The 22,959-nt window shown below is 44.8% G+C and overlaps 1 protein-coding gene across 7 annotated transcripts in view; it reads right to left on the bottom strand.

Annotated features, from left to right (window-relative positions):
* Positions 1-7,082: 7,082 nt before the first annotated feature.
* The window catches only part of dab2 (DAB adaptor protein 2), a 42,888-nt gene continuing 27,011 nt past the window's right edge, over positions 7,083-22,959 (bottom strand). For 5 of the 7 annotated variants that reach the window (XM_072593022.1, XM_072593039.1, XM_072593004.1 and 2 more), the window contains 13 exons: positions 20,808-20,947; positions 19,845-19,943; positions 19,300-19,431; positions 18,001-18,087; positions 17,298-17,315; positions 16,565-16,612; positions 15,481-15,543; positions 12,909-13,469; positions 12,414-12,525; positions 10,795-11,436; positions 10,079-10,146; positions 8,933-9,006; positions 7,083-8,324 (listed from right to left, as the gene is read on the bottom strand). In XM_072593022.1, the coding sequence (XP_072449123.1) occupies positions 8,950-9,006; positions 10,079-10,146; positions 10,795-11,436; positions 12,414-12,525; positions 12,909-13,469; positions 15,481-15,543; positions 16,565-16,612; positions 17,298-17,315; positions 18,001-18,087; positions 19,300-19,431; positions 19,845-19,943; positions 20,808-20,947 (2,027 nt within the window). In that variant the 3' untranslated portion in view covers positions 7,083-8,324; positions 8,933-8,949. The remainder of the gene's footprint in view (positions 8,325-8,932; positions 9,007-10,078; positions 10,147-10,794; positions 11,437-12,413; positions 12,526-12,908; positions 13,470-15,480; positions 15,544-16,564; positions 16,613-17,297; positions 17,316-18,000; positions 18,088-19,299; positions 19,432-19,844; positions 19,944-20,807; positions 20,948-22,959) is intronic. The other 2 variants (XM_072593049.1, XM_072593058.1) reach the window with 2 other exon arrangements.

Raw genomic sequence — 22,959 nt, 5'->3', positions numbered from 1 at the left:
CACTATGGGCAATTTAGCATGGCCAATTCACCTGACCTACACATCTTTGAACCTTGGGAGGAAACCCACGCAGACACGGGGGGGGGGGATGGAAATGTGCAAACTCCACACAGACAGTCACCCAAGGCTGGAATCGAACCTGGGACCCTGGTGCTGTGAGGCAGCAGTGCTAACCACTGAGCCGTGCCATATCCTTCCCGCCCTCAGTGCTTCCTCCAAGTATTGTTCAACGGGGAGGACATTGATTCATCAACTGAGGGGGGACAGTATGTGATAATCAGCAGGATGTTTCCTTGCCCATACTTAACCTGAGGACATGAGACTTCACAGGGTCCGAAGTCAATGTTGAGGCCTCTCAGGGTAACTCCCTCCTGACTCTACCCCACTGTGACACCCCCTCTCTACTGGGTCTGTCCTGCCGGTGGGACGGGACATACCCAGGACGGTGATGGTGGTGTCTGAGATATTGTCTGTAAGGTGTGACTCTGTAAGAATGACTATGCTTGGTTTTTGTTTGACTAGTCAGCGCTGTACAGCATGTAAACAGAACCTTTGGTCCAATGTGTCCATATATATTAGATATCCTAACCTAACCTAGCCCCATTTGCCAACACTTGGTCAATATCTCTCTGAACGCTTCCTATCCATGTCCCCAACCAGATGTCTTTTAAATGTTGCAACTGTACCAGCCTCCAACACATCCTCTGGAAGCTCATTCCATACACGTACCACCCTCTGTGTGAAAAAGTTGCCCCTTAGGTGTCTTTTAAGTTTTTAATCTCACCCTAAACCAATGCCCTCTAGTTCTGGACACCCCTCCCCAGGGGAAAGTACATTGCCTATCCACCCTTTGCCCCTCATGATTTTATAAACCTCTAGAAGGTCAACCCTCAGCCTCCAATGCTCCAAGGAAAACAGCCCTAACCTGTTCAGCCTCTCCCTATAACTCAACACCTTTGTAAGTCTTTTGTGAACCTCTATTGTACAGCAGGGAGACCAGAATTGAATATAGTGACAGCTCTCCCAATCTCGGCACTGGCCCCCAGGTGAGAGAGAGGGGAGCTTTGCAGGGGCGATAGGACTGTTTCTGCTGTCGTCTTTTTCCAGTGCCTTGGCCCATATCAGATGGTCTGTTTGGTTTCATTTTGTTGTGGAGACTTCATCGCAATTGACCTAATTAAGTGACTTGATAGACCATTTCAGAGGGCAGTTGAAAGTCAATCACATCTCTGTTGGTCTATAGTCACATGTAGGCCAGACCAGGTAAGGATGGCAGATTTCGCTCCCTAAAGGACATCATTGTAAAAAAACCATTAAGTTGATTAGTTAACAATTTTATGACCAGACTTTAATTCAGGATATTTTGTTTTCAATTAAAATCCACCATGTAATTGCCCAAAGCATCAATTGGTCACAATGACAACAGCATTGTACTCACCTCCCAAAAAGCAGATGGTTTCCGGGAAGATCAGAATTTAACAGATTAAACATTGGATTGGGAAAATTTGATTTGTTCAAGCGTTGCCTGCAATGTTTACCTTTGTACGAGTCAATACAGCCTCAATATTTAACAAATCTGACCTTTGAGGAGTTCAGGTCCGGAGTCTACACAGAAGAGCTGAATGAGCAGAGTGAAGGGAAACCGAGACAGTGTGGCGACACCACACAGTAACAACAGAAAGCACATTGATATCAAGCTCGAGTCATCATGTTGGTGCGTAAACGTTTTCTTTAGTGTTGGAGGAGGAACCAGCAAGCTGTTTTTATTTTGGAGATCCTACTGTCAGATCACTCAATTAACTAAAACCCAAGCTCAATCACTTTTTAACCAACCTGTTCACTGGAGCTGCTGGCCTCCTGGCTCAGAAATATGGACATTATCCTGAGACAAGAACTCAGAAAGTGAGTTTTCTTTTGTGAAGGCGAACACCGAATCACCCATTAAACCAGTAAAACAAGTAACAACGAATCCAGCCCACCAGGAGCTGTGCAATAACAACACAAGGCAGGGAGTTACATCAAAATTGTGTTGGAGGAAAGAAATAATGAACGTCAGTTCCAGTGGTGGTCACCTGTCTCTCCGGAGACCACCTGTTCCCTCTCCAAGGGCACCCTCGGGAGGGAGAGAGAGCGAGAGTGAGACTGACAGATGGGAACATGACCCACCCACCCACCTTCACAGCCCAATACATGGACCTCCCCATGTCCCTGCTTCTCTAACCCACTTAGCTGCCCGCCTTGTACAGGGTGTGCCCAAAGATCTGGAGCATGGGGCTAAAGCACAGCCGAAAGAACAACAGGCAGTTTCTTTGACCCACCAACAACAGCTGCAGCCACCTCCAACTGGCACATCCATAGTTCATCCATTCCACAGCCCCACAAGAAACACGGTCAGACTGGGACTTGAACCACCATTGTCTCTCAGGACTGTTCTGTCCAAGAGCCTAATCATCCCATTCAAGAACTGTAGACTAACATGGTGCGAGTCATGCACTGGAACACCTAAATCTCTCCGCACATCAGAATTCTGCAGTTGTTCTCCATTTAAATAGTGCCTTTTCATTTTCCTGTCAAAGTGAATAGCTTTACATTTATCTCACATTATACTTCACTTGCCAGATTTCTGTCCGTTCACTCAACTGATCTCGAAATCAAATCAATGTGCAACCCCCTTTCCTTCACAACCCCTCATCCCATCTCACCTAACTTGATGACATCTGCAAACCCAGCGACTATGTTTAGGGAATAGAACCAACACTGACACCGAGGGCTGAATGACCTCCAGCAGATGACCATCCGGAGATTCTGAAAGTATCTAGGAGTGAAACTGGGTAGTAGGAGATTACTGCATGGCTTGTCTTTTTAACAGGATGATCCAGGGCAGATGTAGGGAGAGTTTTCCCAAAGACCAAGGAGACTAGCACCAGGGTCACAATCTAATGACATGGGGTAGGCTATATCTGACTGAGATGAGAAATTTCGTCACCTGGAGAGCGGTGAGGCTGTGGAGTTTCCATCAAAAAGCTGAGGTCAAAACATTGAAAGATTAAATTGGATGCAGCACTCGGGGCTAAAGCACTCAAAGGATATGGGGAACAGCAGGACTAGGTTAGAGTCAGATGAGCAGGTCACTCAGCCCTTGTGTGGTATCAGGTGTACATGTAAAAGGGGTTGGCTAAAGGAGCCTTGTGGAATTTCACACTGATGGTACACACTGCTGCTACTGAATATTGGAGGAGAAGACAAATGCAGTGCACATCAAGTGGGCTGAATCATGTCAAGCTTCTTGTGTTGTTGGAGCTGCACCCATCCAGGCAAGTGGGGAATATTCCATCACACACGCTTGACTTGTGGCCTGAAAAGGATAGGCAGGCAGGAGGGGAGTTACTTGCTGCAGTATTCCTAACCCGATTTGCTTTTATAACCACTGTGTGGAGTAAGTCCGGTTGAGTTTCTGGTCAATGTTGTAGTATGTCTTTCCCGTTTAAGAATAGTAGTGAACAGAAAGTCATAGGCTGTTATAGCCCATCATCAGGGCTGCAATTCTGTTGAATCTGTAACCTTAAACTGTTCAAAGGCACAGGTTTCTAATAGAGCTCATACTTTGGTTAAAAGCCTTTTTGAAGCCCTTTCAGCCTGATCTGCAAATAACTGGCAGTTCATTGCAATGTCTTCAATCCTGCATCCTTTTGATCTCTTTACAGTTTGCCTTCATCCTTCCAAAGGGAGAGCAAGGTGAATAGACAAGTCAAACCTACTCAAATGAACAGCCAACAGTATATCCCTCACTTCCACCATGATCCAACCAAAAAGGCAGCCTCCACCCTCCAGCAGAAGTCCAACTCTGCCTCTCTTTGATAAAGCTTCCCTATTCTAATGAGATGGGCCTTTAATTCCAAGATGCCAGGCTTGCTTTGGCAGGGGTAGAATTTGGTTGTTCCATTCCCACCCCATTAACCCCTAGACACAAAATGCCCAGTGTATTCTGCTTCACCTATTAGCCTACACTACCTCCCAACCAGGCCCTGAACAGATGCTCACTACCTGTTCCAACATGAAAGCTGTAACTGCATGGCAGGGGGTTAACTGGTACCACCAACCACTGGGTCCTGGTCAGTCAGAGCTGCCACCTTAAAGAATTCTGTTCTTGTGGTTAAAAAGAGTCAAGTATGATGTGGAAGAGTAAGTTATCTAGCATCTTACTCACTCAGCCTCAATTACACACAGCCAGTTGGAAACCAGATATCGAATAGAGTGATGCTGATGCAAATATGGCCTATACTTTAAACAGACTGTTGCAGCACCCCCCCCCTCCCCAAAAGTCAATTAATTCAGGTTGAACCTCACTCTACACTTGGCCCTCACCAATCCTTTACCAATAATGGTGAGGTGAGGACTGGAGAGCAGAATCAAAAAGAGTAGCATTGGAAAGAAACACAGTCAGGCAACATCCAAGGAGGAGAATAGTTGATTCCTCTACAATCAGGAATGAGGCTGAGAGCCAAGGGGGCTGAGCAGTAAATGGGAGGCAGTGGGGGAAGGTAGCTTGGAATGAGAAAAAGTCATAAGTCAGAAGGTGGAGCAGATAGGTGGAAGGAACATTGACAGGACAGGTCATGAGGGTGCTGTTGATTGGGAAGAATTAGTGCTGGAAAAGCGCAGCAAGTCCAGCATCACCTGATAAGTAGGAGATGCAACATTGAGTCTTTTGTCAGAAATGCCTGAGGAGCTTATGCCCAAAATGTTGATTCTCCTGTTCCTCAGATGCTGCCTGACCTGCTATGCTTTTCCAGCACCACATAACTGATCTCCAGCATCAACAGTCCTCACTGGGAAGGTTGGATCTGGTATAAGTGCAGGGAGCAGAAATGAGGAAACTGGTGAAATCCACATTGGAGCCCTTCAACCACATGGCCTCAAGGCAGAAGAGGTGTTCTCCTGCAGGTGTCAGTGGGTCAGGGTTTGGCAGAGGTGGCAGCCTAGGACTGGCATGCCCTGGGGTGGGGAGAGGGGAAAGTTGAAGTGTTCAGCCACAGGGCAGTGGTATTTGCTTGTATGGGTGCCCCAGAGATGTTCTGAAAAGATCTGCAAGTTAGTGCCATCTCCATTTAGACAAGACCACATCAGGTGCAATGGATAGAGTAGGTGGCATTGACTGAATCTATAATAGCAGTATGAAGGCTATGGTTAGCTGTTGCCTCAGCACCAGAGACTAGGCTAGATTCCAGCCTCAGGCAACAACTAGCTCTACACACTTGTCTGTAGAGTGTCTTTAACCTGGCTTCCTCCCACAGTCCAGAGATTTGCTGGTTTGGGACGCAGAAGGGCTGGATCTAACATTAGGTTGTCAGATTCACATGGAAAATAGACCCTTCAGTCCAGCTCATTCTTGCTGAAGAGATGCCTCAACCTAATCTAGCCTCATTTACCAAACCCAGCCCATACCCCTCAACCCTTTGTATTCATATACCCATCTAGCTGCCTTTTAAAGATTATATTAGCCACCATCACTTCCTTTGTCAGCTCACTCTGTACAGAAAGCAGTGCCTTTGATCCTTTTAAATCTTTCCCATCAACTCTGCTCAACCAAAGCCATTCACAGGAGTTGGTTGGACAGCCAGTTTTAGTTCCTTTAAGAGGATGGCTTCCACAGTCAAATAGTTTCCCTTCTCCCTCATCCCCTTTCCTGGCATGGGGAGTCCAGAACTAAAGGGCATACCTTTAGGGCAAGACTCATTTACCCTATCCATGCCCCTCCTGATTTTGTAAATCAAAAAAGGTCACCCCCCCCCCCCACGCCACTCTTTCTCCCCACCCCAGGGGGGCCAGCCCATTCAAATCTCTCCCTATAGCTCAAACCCTCCAACCCTGGCAACATCCTTGCAAGCCTTTTCTGAACCCTTTCAGGTTTCACAACATCTTTCCAATAAGGAATTGGAAAATTACATGCAGTTTTCCAGAAGTTCCAGATGTACTTCAAGGCATCCAGCATCACCACCTCTAATGTAGTCTAAGCTGATACTATTGCCCCATATTAAATTGATTTCCCAGTTCCACACAGGCTGCTTTACTTATGAGGGGGTCCTATTCTCTGGTTACCCTTCTGGATTTAGATACTTTTGATTCTCCTTGATCCTGTACATTAAAGAGAAATGTGGGGCCAAAAAGTCCTGTTTTAGTCTACTCCTGCCTTTAGAAATTCACTATCTTGTCTATGAGAGAGATCTGCTTCCTTTAAAGGGAAGATTCCTCTACTCATCCAGCATTCCTATACTTACCAGCCTTTCCTGTCACTAAGGCATCTCTGGACTCATTTAATCTGAGGGCTTTCCATATTCCAGCCATCCCTCTACCTGTAAAAGGGATGCCCCCAATGTGAGGTTCTGACAGTATTAGGCAAGAACTAAGTTGCCTTTCAACTTTGAGCTGGTTGATGTTTTTCCAATCACTAATTTTAATAGAATTGGTGTCACTGGCTCTAGAGTGCTCCCTCACTGACTTGTCACCTGCCCTGCCTTACTTCCCAAGAGGGGGAAGTGTGGGGATGTGGTTAGGATGTGGGTACAGCACTGCAGGCTAAATGGCCGCCTTCCACACAAGCAGTATGGATTTTCTCCCCATTTGAGCTAGAGATTGTGGCTGTAAAGCTTCCCAGTCAGTTGTACTGATGACAGCCTCATACACAGTTAAGGACCTAATGCTGCCCTTTTGGCAGGAGGTTAATTTGGATTGGTGTACCTACATGGTCTTATGCTGATAAATAACTGCTTCTAGGCTGGCCAGTTTATCAGACTCCAATCCACTGGATTGGAATCTCCAATCCTAAACTTCAATCTCACTATCCTGAGAATAAGGTAAGCAGGTTTAGCATTTGCTTTGTACTCACTGATCTTTAAAAGAATTGCTCAGTTCTTAGAAGCTTCCTGTTCCTTTGTGCTTCTGGTCTGTATTCACTTCAGGTATAGCAGTGACAGACCATTTGTCCCTCTTTCAGAGCAGAAGAGTGTATCCAATAGCATTGGATTCTCCATTCAACTGGTTCAAACTTGTACAGGCGATCAGAATTGAACAACAAGGCAGAATAATGCATTAATGGTTTATTAAAAGACCACAGTACAGAGATTACATTTGAAATAGTTACAGCTTATAAACAACTTTCCAGGTGAGCTCTTTAGATTTTTGGATGGACACAGATGAGGGGATTAATGAGATCAGGTAATAGAGGACCTGTAGTAACTGTTACAATACTCTTTTGCTGGTGATTTGACAAGGGCTGTTGAAACATTGAGATGATCTTTGATCGTATTAGACAAACCCTTATGCCTTAAAGGCTGACATGTGATCTGTATTGAGATGCAAGGTAATACTTGCAGTGCACCTGTGCAGAGAGTGGCCAGCTCAGGGTGGTGTATGCTTCAGGTTAAAAAGATCACAAGGACAAAACATTGCAAGAGCTGACTAAACCATGCTGTTAGTGTCATTGTGAACTATAAAAAACATTAAAATTATTTAGTGCAATGTGCTACATTACTAGTGGCCTGTGGGGGACAAGTGCATTGTAGAGGATCTAACTGGCACAGGAATACTACTCCATCTGGATGAGGGAGATTTCAGGAGCCAGAGCTTTATCCCAGTTAGTGACATTGATGAAGCCAATTTATAACTGGACTTCATTATACCAAACCTTCCATTTGAATTAAGCTTAAGAATGTGCAAAATGGCATTTCTTGGTTTCAAAGAGCTCCCAAAAAAAGTGTCAGGTTTTCCCAGGTGCTGCAATTCTAGCATGCCACTGAAAGATACTTTAACACTCCTGAAACAAAATAGAAAGTGTGCCAGCATACAGTCACGAGTCAGTAAAAAAACTAGTATCTGACATTTAGAATCAGACTTCACTCCCATGTTATACTTATCCTTTCAAAGGAAACAGGGATTAGACACTGTCTAATCAAGGCACTGGTGTATAAAAAAAGGGGACCAGACAGGTCCAGGATGGGAGTCAAAATGAAAGATCACCCAGTTACAACAGCAAGACAAGTGAGAATTAAACTGTCGAAGAAACTTAAAACACCAGTCACAAGCATTGACTTCAAGGGAAGGATTTGCTGGCTTGTAGAAACAAGACAGTAGAACTGCCTTTACGCAAACATTTGAATTTTGCTTCCTGGTCACAGGATTAAAATTCAATGACAATAAACACTTGCAAGTCAGAAAACCTTGAGGACAAAGGCCCACTTATTGGAAACCTGGTACAATCATTAACCCTTCTGTTGTGTGCACAAAGGCTGCTGGTAGTCAAAGCCAGATGATCAAGTTTGGAATACCTGGAAGAAAAAAAAGTTTACCACTTTAAGGCCAAATCTACTGACATGTTAGATACCACAGCCACTGGTCAGTGGTCTCCTAGTCCCAGCTCAGTCAAGAAACCCATTTTATCAAAAACCCTGCGGTCAGATCCTTTGGCCAGATCAAAGGTAGTTTAATGGAAAAAATCCTATTGATGAATCAAAACAAGCCAGTTTGATCATATTAAACTCAAATAGTTAATGGATTAAAGCACAATGTTGCTGATTCAGTAATGGAGAAAGTCACACCAAGTCTGATATGAATCTAGAGTCAGTGGGCATCTTTCTCTAGGTGCTACCAAACTAGATGGTTAAGATACTTTTAATGCTGAACAGAAGAATTATGTACGGGCTGATCCAAAAAAATGGAATCTTTGTTCCTGCCCAGTTATAACTCAAATAGTTCAAAGAATCTAGAGAAAGCAGGGACAGGGACCAGGACTGAGTTTATGGTCAGCTATGATCCTATTGAATAGCTGAACAGTTTATACCAACTCTTTCTAGGGTTGGTCATGATTGAAGGCTGTGGTTGCAGAGGTCCTTAGAAGTGATAGGGTTGAAAAGTCAGTATTAGCAGTGATACTTACAGACCATGTAGAGAATGTTACACAAATGGGTTTCCAAAGGGATCTCCAAATGGGTCAGATGGAGCAGGAACAGCCTAAAGAAAGGTAGTTTGTAGTTAGAGCAAAGCATTGAATTGGCATGAGCAAGTTGTTTAGAGTAATGGAGACAAGACTAGCAAGGCACTAGATGCTCCACTTCAGTGAACATTTATTACCTGCTTCATCTACTAAAGATTAGAACCTTCAGGGGAGGCATAAGTGATACTTTTACATTAACAGAAATAGCTTTCAACTACTTTCAGCACAGCTCAGGTGGATGGCTTCCTGTTTTTACATTTGTAGTTCGTGGACCTGGTATGAATGAATGAGACCAGAACGTTTACTCTAACCCTGTCCTGGGAGTGAGATGGAGAGGTGCCAAGGGCACTTCTCTTTAGACTAAAAAGAGGGGAAGAGTTAAGTTCTACAATTTGAACCATAGGCACCAGGTGGAGTTCTTTGAGAACAAGTCGCTGTGATCAGGCAATAAGAATGCACACAAAAAACACTACCCAGAGTCCACAGGCAGACAATTCTTCCCTGCACTCAGTTCACCTGGTGGCTTCTAGCCCCCATCTGATGGATGTGGGGGAGGCAGGGAGAAGGAGCAAACTTGGGGGTTTAGGGGAGGTGTGGCCAACATTGCTCAGTCATGAATATATGAAACAGGAAATAGAGACTAAGGTGTGTAGGATGTCAGGAGTAAGGAGGAGAATGCAGAACAGCTGCAAGCTGAAGATGGTGCTCTCGGTGATGAAGCTCATGATGCAGGCAGGCCAAAGGTGATGGGGATATTAGATTCAACAGCAAGTCCAAAAATCTTCATTGGACTGAGGTGGGGCAGGACAGAAGTGAACAGTCTTTAGTGCCATCTCAGGGCCATGTTAGGTATTGGGTCAGTAGTATAGGAAAGTAGTGAATGGTTTACAATTCACTTGACTACCCAGACTGGAGGGGAATAGTCAAGGCTTAAAGATCACCTAGCACTGGATGGGCACAGAGTTGTTCAAAAGGTAGTTTATACAGCATGGGGTTTCCTTTGGCCCATTGCTTGTGCTAGTATGTACATTTGAGGTCACTGCAGATGATTTACCAAAATCATTCCTCAAGTTGACGATTTGTACTCACTGGTGCTGAATCTCCACTGGTGTTAAAAGGATTCAGTGTCGAACTCGGGCTAGGTGCTGCTGGAGCTGCTGAAAGGGAAGGGTCAAAATTAGTGCCCTTTGACATAGGTCCAGGTATTAGTAGATTTGGAGAGGCACATGGAGACTATTGTTCCCTCACCAGGAAGGGAGGTGTCTCAAACCCAATACCCATCAACTCAGTGCAGAAGTACACTTGCAGACTGCAGTATCTTGAGCAGCTTCAGAATTGAGAAAATTCATAACCACTCAGGCCCCCAGTCACCATGCCAATCTGCAGTTAACCTCAATTACTCCTTCCTTCTGGTCAGGACCATAAAAAGCTGAAGCAGGTCAGTCATTCAACCCATTGAGACTGTTCAACCACTGCTCATGAAGCAGCAAGACAGGAAATACACATGACAATTCCAGTCTGAGAACCTCCATTGCCCTTTAGCTGCTGGTTCAAGTCTTACCTCTAACAGCTCATCCTTGAGCTGCATTGGCCAACTCTAGGCTAGGCATGGACCAGGATTACCCTATTTCTGGGAGCTAAAACAGCAACATGTACTTTACCAGATTAGAAGGAGAATGGGAAGCTTGTCTTTGTTCTGACAGGCTATAGTAAGGCAAGTGAAATAGGCAAGGGGAGGTGGATGGCTGGAACAGAGTTAACCAAAGCCTTCATGAGAACTTTTCACCCTCCCTACGAAAACTTACCATTTGTTGCAGATGAGAGTTGATTGATGTCAAAGTCATCATGGTCAGCAGTTTCCTGGGGAACACCTACTTTGCTGGTGAAATATTGGCCAAATGCTCCTGATGCCCCAGCAACAGTTGGCTGCTCACTTTTCCGAGCAGGAATAGTTGGGGGCTTGGCAATCTGAAAGTCTTTAAACAGTTCCTTGACACTCTTCTCTTCCTTCTCTCCTAGTGGGTCCAAGGCAGTGAAGGCACTAGTTTGAGGCTTGGAGGATTCTTGCAGGCTGGGTCTTTGTGGTGGGAGAGGTGGAGACAGTGAGGTCCCAGCAGAAGGGACCAGACCTACAATGGGTGGCACCATAGAAAGGGAGGCAGCAAAAGGGTTGGTGCCAAAAGGAGTGGTCTGCAGAACAGGCTGACTCCAGACATTGGGTGGGGCTAGGCTACGTTGCCCCCAAGTGGCAGGTACAGGTGGGACTCCAAATGGAGCTGGCTGGCTCCAGGCTGCAGCTGGCTGGCCAAAGACATTGGGCTGTCCAAAGGGAGGCTGTGGGCCAAGGATAGGTCTTGGGGGCATGGAGCCAGACTGAGGAAGAACTGGAGGCTGCTGTCCCCATGGCGTTGGGTGAGAAGGTCCAGCAGAAGGTGGTCCAGATAAACCTAGAAAAGACAACGTGACATTTGGTGATGCTGAAAATAGCAGCTCAGTGACAACAAGTAACAGTGGACAATCTGGAAGCAAGAGCAAGTGCTTAGCTCAGCTCAAGTACAACACTAACATTCATTTGTATCCTATAGGTGTCACAGGCTAGGCCAGTCTTTAGTTGCTTGGGTGGAGCTGCTTTGAACTGTAAGTCCACCTGCTGGAATCAGGTGTGAACCCACAATTCTTTATGCAGAGAATTGACAAAAAAGTTCTAAAGTGGCCTATGCTGTATTTTTGAATGGACTTGGTTTCCAGTAGCTTTGGACTAACTTCAATAGGTTCAACAGTAAAACGTTTCTACTAGATCACTTTAGTTCTGAAGGGTCACAGGACTTAAAGTCTACAGTACTGGCACCATCTGTGGGCAGAAAGCAATGTCAGATCTAGCATCTGCAGCTCCTGGATTACAGGAAAACTGATCCAGTCCTGATGAGACTTAGTCTGGTAAGCCTTCATAACACTCCAGAGAGTCAGATGAAGAAACCAAAACTGCAGGGTGGATTGACTAGAGCTGGTGGCTCAGCTATGGGGAAAGAGGCAAGTCAGCTGGGTGTTTGAGATAGGTCAGGATAAAAAACCATGGGTGAGTGTTTCCCTTTGAGGGGAATGGATGTGATCAGCAAGAGGTTGACAGGAATGAAACAAGTTCAGAGCTGGGGGGGGGGGGGGGGGGTATCTAGTCTACTGGAGGGACAGGGCTCAACATTAAGTGACACTTTGAAATCAGAATAAGTCTATAGGCTGGGAGTGCTAGAAAAATGAGAGAGTAGAATTGATGAACTGAAGGTACAATGATGTTAGAACAGAGGAGAAAAAAAAAAGTTAATTGAACATAGACTGCAATTAGATCAAATATTAGTATTTTACAAGTGCACTGGCTCAAACAAGCTCTCCAATTTGCAAACATAGTTCATTTCTCAGAAGGAATTACCTGGGCTGACGTGTGAGGAGGAACTTGGCACATTGAACAGATCCAGAGGGATCTGGCCTGAAGGTGGAATACTGGAAGCAGGTGGGCTGGGTCCAAAATTCTCACTGGCCAGCTGAGGAGAAAAGCCAAGAAAAAAGGTAATTACATTCAGAGTGACATCAAATAACTTTACTCCTGTGCAAATGTCTTGCTCAGGATCTGGAGTTAGTAACCTCTCTACATTCTCCATTAACAGCAGGAGCTGGTGCCTCACCTCATGGAGACTGAGGACTCAGTAATGGCCTCCCAAAACTCCCCAAAAGCATCCAAGATACATGCCAATGGAAATCTGACAGCAGAGCATCAGCCTGGTTAGTTGATGCCATGCTGACCAGATTGTTTGAAAAAGCCATGCCTCAAGAATCCCAAAGCTGGAAAATTAGGATTAGTTATTCAGCAAGAGGGTTAGCAAGTATAAAAAAGCCTGTAAAAGGGGTTAGAGATCATGCTGGTCACCTGATTGTTCCTCCTGCCTCGAGCTCCTTTTGCATTTTGTGGTGGAGGGGACAAGGTCACTGCATCAAAGTTCTGCATCAGGAGGGAGTCCACTTGCTTGATGTTTGCAGCACCCAGGGAGTCTGGTTTTAACCCATTCTGTGCTGGAGGTGTGGCCCCTGAGATCTCAGCAAAGGGGTCAGGGGTCACTTTGCTACCCAATTCAGCTTGGTCCTGCCCCACTGCTCCATTCAGTCCCCAGGATGGAACATCAACTTTCGCACCAGTGGCAACCTGGCTAGGGGGCTGGTCAAAGTCATGGCCAAGGTGGTCTCCACTCTGATTGGCTAGGAAGGGAAGAGCTCCATCTTTCTGATCAGAAGGTTTTACAGAATCAACTGGTTTAGGTGGTGCTGATTGGTTAAGTTCAGAAAAAGGGTCATTCCCAAAAGGGTTAGGATCAGGTGCAGGGAAGAAGTGAAGTGAGGAAGCAGGAGTCACTTCCTGGAGATGATCTTTCATGCAGGTGTTCAAAGGATCCATTTCAGGAGAAGACAAGTCTAGCAAACAGCCATTTGATTCCTAATCATTGATAAGAAAAGAAAGATTTTAAATCACAAATACAAAAAAGTTGGAGTTATTTGGCAGGATAAGAATACCATTTTTTCCTAGTGCACAACATTCTTGGAAAGAAAATCCTTCCCACTGATTTTAATGTGGGCCCTGAAACGGGTAAATGCTGGCAGGAGAGAGTTTGTGCTCACATCTCAGCCTGGTCACCAGTCTAGAGACAATTCCTGCAATTGTGGAAGTTAGAACTTAAATTGGTGCAACTAAATATTCTTTAGATGCCATGGATTTAGAAATGGATTGAAGTTAAGCTATTAAAGTGAACAAGTTCTCAACTGAAGTTGAGTGTAGGGTGCTGCAATTAGTGATTGGTTGGCACCCAGGAAAGTGATTGCAGAGCCAGGCCATGATTGACTGACCAGGCCTCAGGCAATTTGAAAGACTCATCCACTGAGATGACATGCACCCAATTAGTGATCAGTAAGTGATATCACCTTCAAACTCTTAACTAGAGTGTATGAAAGCCAAAGTTGAAGATTTGCCAGATGTCAAACATGCCATTTACACCAAAACCTTGCATATAGATTCTGGATATTCAGCTTTGTAGCCATGAATTGAACAGAATAGCATAGACCCTTCAGCCCTCAGGTGCTAACTTTTGTACCAACTTCCATGTGCCTATGCAAGAGTCAGCATCCCTAGTGTATCTGACTACCATTGGTAATGCCCAAGTGGGAGTGAGGAGAACCTGATGTCTGCCTTAAACCTTCCTCCAATCACATCCTTTGGTAGCATTTCCACTCTAGGAATAGTCAGACTTCCTTCTCCTCCACCCCCCCACCTCCTCTCTTCCCCCCACCCCCCCCCCCCCCCCAAAAAAAAAGTGTACACCTCAGCCTTGGAGAGCAAGAAAAGCCTTTTGTCCCCTCAACCTTCAAGACATACCCTTCAGTCCAACCCACATCCTGAGAAGTCTCCTCTGCACCAGAACACAGCTTTGTACAAGCTAAAATCCCCAGGTTGTTAGGTTGGGTTCACTTTAGGGAAAGTGTGATGGCTGAGCTAGCATTTATTTCTGGTAGTTTAGATTCCTAGTGTAGAAACAGGCCCTTAACAAGTCCACACTAACCCTCTGAAGAAGGACCCACCAAGACCTATTCCCTCCACATTTTAACCTACACATCCCTGAACACTGGACAGTTTGGCATGGCCAATTCACCTAACCTGCACATCTTTAGACTGTGGGAGGAGACCCACGCAGACACCAGCAGAATGGTGTTTGCACAAGGTGGGAATTGAACCTGGGTCCCTGGTGCTGTGAGGTAGCAGTGCTAACCACTGAGCCACCATGCCCTTAAGGCAGCTTATCACTTGAACTACTGCAACCCAAGTGCTGTAGGTTGACCCACAATGCTCTTGATAGTTATTGTTAAACCATTAAGCCTTGCAGGTTAGGGACCTGATGCAACATTACATAGGTTTAGCTGTGGGTCACATTTAATCCAAATCAACTACAGACTGAGTCAAAGAGGGAAACCATTGCTCCAGTTAATCATTTAGTAATTCCCACAAGTTGGGTTGGGCAAGAACTAAGAACAGGAAAGTGTATTTGGTGACAGTCCAGCTTTGGCACAATTTCCCCATTTTAAAACAGCACTAACCTTGGAACATAGACCACAAGTACACTCTCCAATGTAATCCAAGTGTCTCAGGGTGAAGAGGTTTAAACAAGTGGGAGGTCAGAAAGAGACACAAGGGAAGTTAGCTTTTACTAAAAGCTAAGTACTGCCAGCATTCTGTTGGAATTGGCATTAGAGGGCTAATACAACCTCATTGGAAGCAGATGTCAGCAATCCAAACTCCATTAAGTCTACAAGGGGTCAGCTTAAGACCCTGGAAATATCTAACTGGAGTTCTTCAGTCTTGCTTTGGAGATCTAAAACCAATTCACAGCTTGGTAAAAAATGGTCTCAATAGAAACCGGTCTGCTAGTGGTACAGAGGACCTAAACAAATTCACTTACTGCTGGGGAAGTGATGTCAGGAGGTGTTGACATGTCTCCAAACAGCTGCATCTGATCAATATCCTGTTTAAAAAGCAGATTCAAGAGATGTTGAGTTAGAAAGATTCTCTAGGAGGGAGAATTCAGCCACCCTCAGGAATTGGACTTTTACTTTAATGCTAGTGACAATGAGGGGGGCTGGGCTAAGTCAATGGGAACATTCAACATTAGCCACTTCTGGCATCAGTTGTGGTTATAAGGTCAGAGCAAAGGGTCCAGGAGACTCTGGATGTTTCCCCTCAAGTAGAAGGAGGTATTGCACCTCCTGGCTGAAGAGTATCCAATGAATACTACATCTCAAATACAGACCATGCCGATTGTTGAAACTATTGCACTGGGGTCTCTACTTGAGCTGCTAAGCAAAACAGACCAGCCTCGCTGGAGTGATTGCCAGTTGCTGCCCACCCAGCTTTAGCTATAGAAGAGCTGAGATTAATCCCAATAGGTGCATTAAAGGGGAGGTAGGCCTTTCAGCCCATAAGTCTGTTCCTGAGAAGAGCTGAAGATGTGTTGCTGGAAAAGCACAGCAGGTTCTTCCTGAGAAGAGGTCAGCTTAGCTGGCAGCCTGTGGTTTGTATGGCAGAATGACTGATTCATGTACCAGCTAAGACCATCACAAAGATCCCACCCTCTTGGCCTTGACTGAGTATTGTGACCCTCCAGGTTGCAAACACTACCACCAGTTACATTGACAAGAGCATTCCCAAGACTGGAAACTCCATAGTAAAAATCATGAGCAATCTGCATCTTGCCTCTGCCTGTAACCCTTTGTGGCTATTCCAAATAGCACTTGCAGAAACAAAATTAGGCCATTAAGTATATTCAAGATTAATCAGATCATGCTAGTATTGGCATCAAATTAATGCCTCAACTCTTTCATTCAAGTGCTGTACCAAAAAAGGTAAACCCTCAGGTAAGAGGATGGTCAGCTTTAGATACTAAGGGCTCTTTGCCTTTACCATCCATGCAGTGGTATTAAATTAGATTGACTCTTGTCACCCACCCTAGCAACATGTACAGAGTTCTGTTAAAGCTGAATACTTACAGTTTTAACTTGAGATACCTGGTCAAAGTTCAGCAGTGGACTACCATTCTGTGTGAAACAAGGAACAAGCATTAGACAAGTTCCAAATTAGCTAGAGTTTCTCAGTTAAACAAGAGTGACCCAAAACCTGGGAGGGAGTGATTACTGGAATTTCAGGTGGTGCAATTAGATCAGACAAAAATCAACCCATCCCCAAGATATGACAAGAGCCAGTATTGCTCTTTGAACTCATGCCTTTGAAGTAGTGAGGGTGGGTGACGACCACCACCTAGGTCTAGATTAGAGTGGTGCTAGAAAAACCAGGTCAGACAGCATCCAAGGAGCAGGAAAATTGACATTTGGGCAAGAGCCCAATTAAAATTGCTCCTCTGATGCTGCCTGACCTGCTAGGTTTTTCTAGCACCACTAATCTAGACTACTGCCAGCAGCTGCAGTCCTCACTTGCAGAGTTGAACACCATCCAGTTGAACATTATCCCTGCCCAATTATTGCTAAGAGTCACTCATGGTGGGGTCTGGTATAGACAGACTGAGGAAATGAGCGAACTAGATGGGTTTTTAAACAAAAAGGTTTGATTAGGCTTAGTGGATTCATTAGGTTAAAACACCCACCATTTGCCAGATTTGAACCTGGGTCTCCAGAATATTGGATTAACACTATCACTAGGTATCCTCGTGAGGGGGTAAGCTCCCTCCTGGGGAGGGAGAGCAGTACCACCTGCTAGTGATCTTACCTCAGTGGGTTGGCCCTCCTGCAAGAGGAAAAAAAACAAAGTTAGACTTATGCTGGAGTCAGTATGTGGCCTGTTAAATATTTGGCAAGAGGGGGAACAACAAGCAGGTGGAGGAGTGAGGCGAGAATGCATTTACTTACACTTGCATGGAAGGAGGATAATTTAGACTTATCAGCAACAGTACATGGGCAGGCAGGAACAGGTTTAGTTCTAGATTAAGGACAGACCAGCTTTGAGGAGCTGAATGGCTTTGAATGACAGGGAAGTGATTTGCTGACAGTTGATCCCATTGGATATTAGGCAATAGCTAGAGCTGGTGGAATTGGTACAGCCTCAGGGCTATCCTGATAGGAGTCAGCCCACAAGAACCAGCAAGGTTTCAAGCAGCCAGCTCCTGAAGTGAAGTTTGCTGAAAAACCTATGGTTGGGAGGCTGTTGGGACAATTTAGGAACTTCACAGGAAAAAGGATCTGGAGAGACCAGTGATCAATGCACCTCATTGAATTCAAGGTGATCTAGCACTTACTGATTAGTCTGAGTTAGATAACTCAAATCCACAGGACCAATAGGTCCTGGGTGTGCCTCACTGCCTGAGTCACCTCACCTGTTCCCTTCCCCAAGAAGGACATTTTATGCAGGCCACATATTTGCTCAAATGACTAGAGCAAAGGATAGTCTTTAAAGAAAGATGCATATTCCTCACCTTAGACTGATTCTCAGCTTCTTCCTTTTTCTTCAGATTGTAGATCAATTGAAAGAGATCCTTCAGATCCACAACTAGTGCCTCAGCCTATAGACAGGAAGAGAAAAAAACCACATTTGACTACAGTCAGAATCAGGAAATTGATAGTGACTCAGTGTTAGGAATAGGAGACCTGGTCACAAAATTAAGTACTAGAGGAGTGTTTGCTACCAGGAGGGTAATTAAGGTAAAGAATCCCACTGCCCTCAGCCTCCTGCCTCACTTTTAAGAGTGCCCCTTGATAAAGGGAAGCAGCTGCATTCTAGTCACCCTACCCATGCTCTTTAATCTTACACCCCTGGTCCCCTCAGTGACCTACTCTAGATCAGGGAGTTTTCCTACCCTCTGAGAAGGTGTTCTAACTGGAGAGCTAAAGAATCTCCTCTGCACCCTCCCTACTGCAATCAGAACTACGGCAATCAACTGAGCTAGCCAAAGTCAGTCCAGCTCCAATATATCTTGCTCTGACAATCCCGAGACTGGTAAAAACAAGCATCTTATTCCTTAATTATCCTATAATCTGTGTTGCCCAAAAAAGGTGACAACACCAGAGAACCCTATCCTTCAATCCCCAGAGTGCCATTGGTTAGGCTGAGGGCATCACTTCACATCTCAGTGAGAAATTCTGCCACTGATCTGCCCAGCCCCTTTATATTCTTGTAAGAAGGACTTACTCCTCACCAGTAAATCAATATGAATCATTGAGTTTTCAATCAGATGGAGGGACTGACTCCATGGTGCACTACTGAGCACCAGCCTTACCACTTAGCAAGTGGGATCCAAAACTAGCTTAAGTTACACTGCATTCCATGTCTTCACCCCATTTCCCACATGGGACCATAAAGGCCTGGTTAATTATCCATAATGACATCAAGTCACCCACAATCTCAGGAATTTATAATGTAGTTTAATGCAACACTCCCAGTGGGTTGGTCACATGGGAACCTGAACATACATGGTCCAATCCCATAATAGTAAGGTGGTCTGCTCCTCATTGAAGGGCCAGTCTAATCAAGCTTTGACCTCAAACTCAGCTAGGGCCATGGCAATGTCATTCCTGTTTTCTGAACAGTGAAATGGGTAACAAATGTCAGCTGTCCACCCTTCTATGGGATTGCTACAAAACAGTTTGTAGAGACTGTCACAAGCAGGTGAACAAGACTAGTGACTGAACCATTGTGTTGGCACCTGAGCCAGCTGACTGGGCCAAGGCAACTGGGTTTCAGGTGCCTACACTCCTCTTGGATTGGATTACCCTACCTGCTGGGCAGTCTTGATAGCAAAGAATTGATGCTGTCCTTCTGCACCACAGACATATCCAAATGCACGGTTATCTGTGACATCTCTGGCAATGAAGGAGATCCTGTTGACTGTATGCTCATACTCAATCACCTGAAAAGAAAAACCCATAGAGTGCAAGTTAAAAATGCCCTCTGGTTTGAAGGAATGGGATCTGTAGGAAGTTTAACCCTATTAGCTACAATTCAGTGATGGCTCAATGTCCCAAATGGGAAGCATCAGTTAAGAGATTTTTTTTTAAATAAAAGGAGTGTTATCATTTACATCACAAAGTGCTGTTTGACAGCTATGTAACTTCAACCACAAGTACTTTCAGTTTCAGGGTAAGATTTGTTCAGAGAACAGCTAGGTTCCTTACTTGAGACTTGGCTATGGCAGACTGATCAAAGTATATTGCCAAATGGGGTCATCTGGGTTTAAACTTTAAGGGAAGCTTTCTGGTCTATACCCAGCTCATTAAGTTAGAGAGACTCCCATTCCACTGGGTCTACAGTGTTGTTACTTACACCTGTCTTCTCATCAATTAGCTTGATTCCTGATAGAGAGATGGTGACCCAAATCCTCTGCTTGTGTTGACCCTGTGCACGAGCAGCTATTGCTATACCCTAAAGGGGATTAAAACAATTCCGTTAGACATGTACACCAGAACCAGTTTAAAAACCAGATGGAGGGCTCTGCTCTAGAGTTTAATGGTTCAAACCTGTTCAAGATTAACCAAGGACCAGGTTATTTGGAAGTGAAGTGAATTCAGCAACACGATGCATTAAATGTAGGCAGTTTGACAGCTTATGCATGCACCTCACTAAGCAGGAACTGTACATGAACAGATTGCATTAAACTGGTTTGGCTATTGGAGGGGGTCTAGACAGGCGGAGTGTTTTCCTAGGAGGGGGTGCCAATGGAGGTGCAGAGTTTAAGGACTGATGGGGGGGGGGGGTAGTAACCCCTGGGTAAGCTGGTGCCATTTTTAGGTAAGGAGCATGAGGATTAAGGAATTTTTCCATAGAGTGTCAGGAATGCAGATTAGAGGGCAGCAGAGGTAGGAACCACCAAGACATTGTATTGAGATGAACATGTAGTATTTATAAGGCTATTGGCCAATGAAATTAGATTCATGATTGGCATAGAGTGTGGCCTGGAGGACTTCATGCCCTCGTGCTATAAAACCTGGCTAGTTTGTTTTGCTTTCTGAAGCCCATATCCCTACAGAACCACAGCAAGCTTTTGATATTCATAGACTATCTTACCAAGAGATTAAACTAGAGACCTGGTGAATTGGGGTTGTTAGAGTGCCAACACTTGATGTTTATACCAAGACAGAGTGGACACGAGAAGGGATCTCGGGGAAGAGAATTACTAGAATAAACCCTGAGTTGAGACTAAGGAAACTAAGATTGTTCCAGTTCTGGGTCACCTTGGACTAACTCAGTGACATGGGCATAGGAATGGTGCCAAAGCCCAGACATTACCTTCAGTTTCATCATTGAATCCTGGCACATCTGATCCCCTCTGGCATCTGGCACATCGTCAACACCAATTATCTTGGCTTTATAGCGAACTCCATCAGCTTTAAATCTTGCTAATAGATATTCTTCAGTCTTCTCTGATCCTGGGTGAAGACATCAAGTCATTAACTTCGGCATGTACTACTTTGCTCCCTTCCCTCTTTACCACAGCTCTTTGGCATTGAGCCAATGTCAGTTACTTCCCCTTCATCCCTGCTAAAGGTGAAGGACCCTACAAACAACCTCAGCTTTTGTGGAATCCAAGTGCCTCAAGAGTATAATTTTTAATATTGGCTGGAATAAGTTGGGACATCTGAGCCAATTGTTAAGATTACAACCTGGGTTCCAAGCACTGATCCTTTGTTGGCCATAGATAAGGCAGGCAAATTTAGAGTGACCGTTTCTTCACCATACCCCTCGTGTAGCTAATCCATGACAGGATATTAGAGTGCATGGAATTGCAGGCAGTTTTGTTTACGGTCCCATGGGGAGCTTCTCAAAAGGGAATATTGTTTCACTTGTTTCTTGAAAAATTCACTGGTTGGTCAAACACTCCTAGATCCTCAGTAATGTCAGTTTTTTTTGCCCCTGCCTCAAGGAAAGGACACTTAAGTAGCCAGTTCAGACTTGGTCACCCTCTAGCTAGAGGGAAAACCATTACCCTTTCACTTCAAAAAAAAAATATTGAGCAATTCACTGACTCCCTCAGAATGCAGGACAGGATGAAGATCCACCTCCAATTGGATTCCACAGTTTGCTTCTGCTGCTTTCCACTTAATGCTTCCCATCAACTTCAGTCTGATTTACTTTAGTCAAGAATCAAGTACAGCACAGAAACAGGCCCTTTGCCCCAAGGGTGTGACATGGGCCACTGACATTTGGGATCTGCTTCAGCACCTTCTCTGGCAACACATTCTAAACACCCAGCTCAAAACTACCTCATCCTCTTAGTTACATCCTAGTATTTGATGTTTCTGCCTTGGGAAAAAAAAGACTGACTCCATTCCTCACTTGGAAATCTTGAAAGGAACAGCCAGAGATTAAGTGAAAACAAAACAGGTGCAGTGTCAACTGGAACAGTACAAGTATTCTAAAAGTGACCTTTAAATAGACTGAATCAAATTATACCTGTCTAAAAGCATGCCAGCCACACTCTTCAACCACCTTATCCAATGTTGCCACTTCCAGTGGAGTGTGGACCTGGATACACAGATCCCTCTATATTAATGCTTCCAAGTGTTTTGCCATTTACTGTACACTTTCTTCTGCATTAGATCAAATTGAGATCACCCAAATGTGTCTAGAGGAAGCTCCAGCTGCCATTTCCAGCCCCTACCCTGTTGTACCTTCCAAATCAGATTCAGGATACCCATGTGCACATTTGGAAACCAGGGTCTCAACTGATCCTGTTGACCACAGGTCATCTCTAGTCAGAAAGAGACCCTTCCACTGCTACTAGGTTAGTGAACAGCTCACTTGTCCCAAGTGGCCTCATTTTGTATTAGAATTAGGAGGCTTTGCTGAAATCCATTTAGGAAACATCCACAACCTGGTCCTTTATTATTGGATAGTCAGAAAGCCAGATTGAGAAAAACCTTATTGCTAATAGATTTATCTAATCTGGGAAAGTACCAACATACGTGCTTGGGTAATTCCCCTAATAGTACAAACCTCATTGGTCTGATTTTCCTGGATTATCTTGTTCCTTTGGCTACTCTAGCCTGCTGCATCCTCTAGTGACATTCCAAAATCAATTTCCTCACCTGGCTCCCTCAGCCTTCTAGGAGATGTGGGGGGGGGGGGGTCAGGGAAGAGAATCTTATCTTGAGGTTTTTGAGAGCACACACAATACTCAAGAATACACCCATTTGGAGACTCCCTGTCCATTATATCCTTCAGCAAATATTGATAATTTGCATTAAAGGACTTTGCCCACTTAGCACCATGTGTAAATTCCTCTTGCCCTCAGTTGGGGGTTAATGCATGTAACCAAGTTCATCTGCCTTACCCATCATACTCAAAGTTAGGCCTCAGACCAGCCCTGCCATGTTCAGTAATCAGAGTCTCTGCCTTAGTGACTCCTTCTAGTCATTTCACTTGCTGACCAACAGCTCAG

The sequence above is a fragment of the Chiloscyllium punctatum genome, chromosome 2 (genome assembly GCF_047496795.1).
Source record: "Chiloscyllium punctatum isolate Juve2018m chromosome 2, sChiPun1.3, whole genome shotgun sequence".
Lineage (NCBI taxonomy): Eukaryota > Metazoa > Chordata > Chondrichthyes > Orectolobiformes > Hemiscylliidae > Chiloscyllium > Chiloscyllium punctatum.
This window is presented reverse-complemented; position numbering and strand designations above follow the sequence as displayed.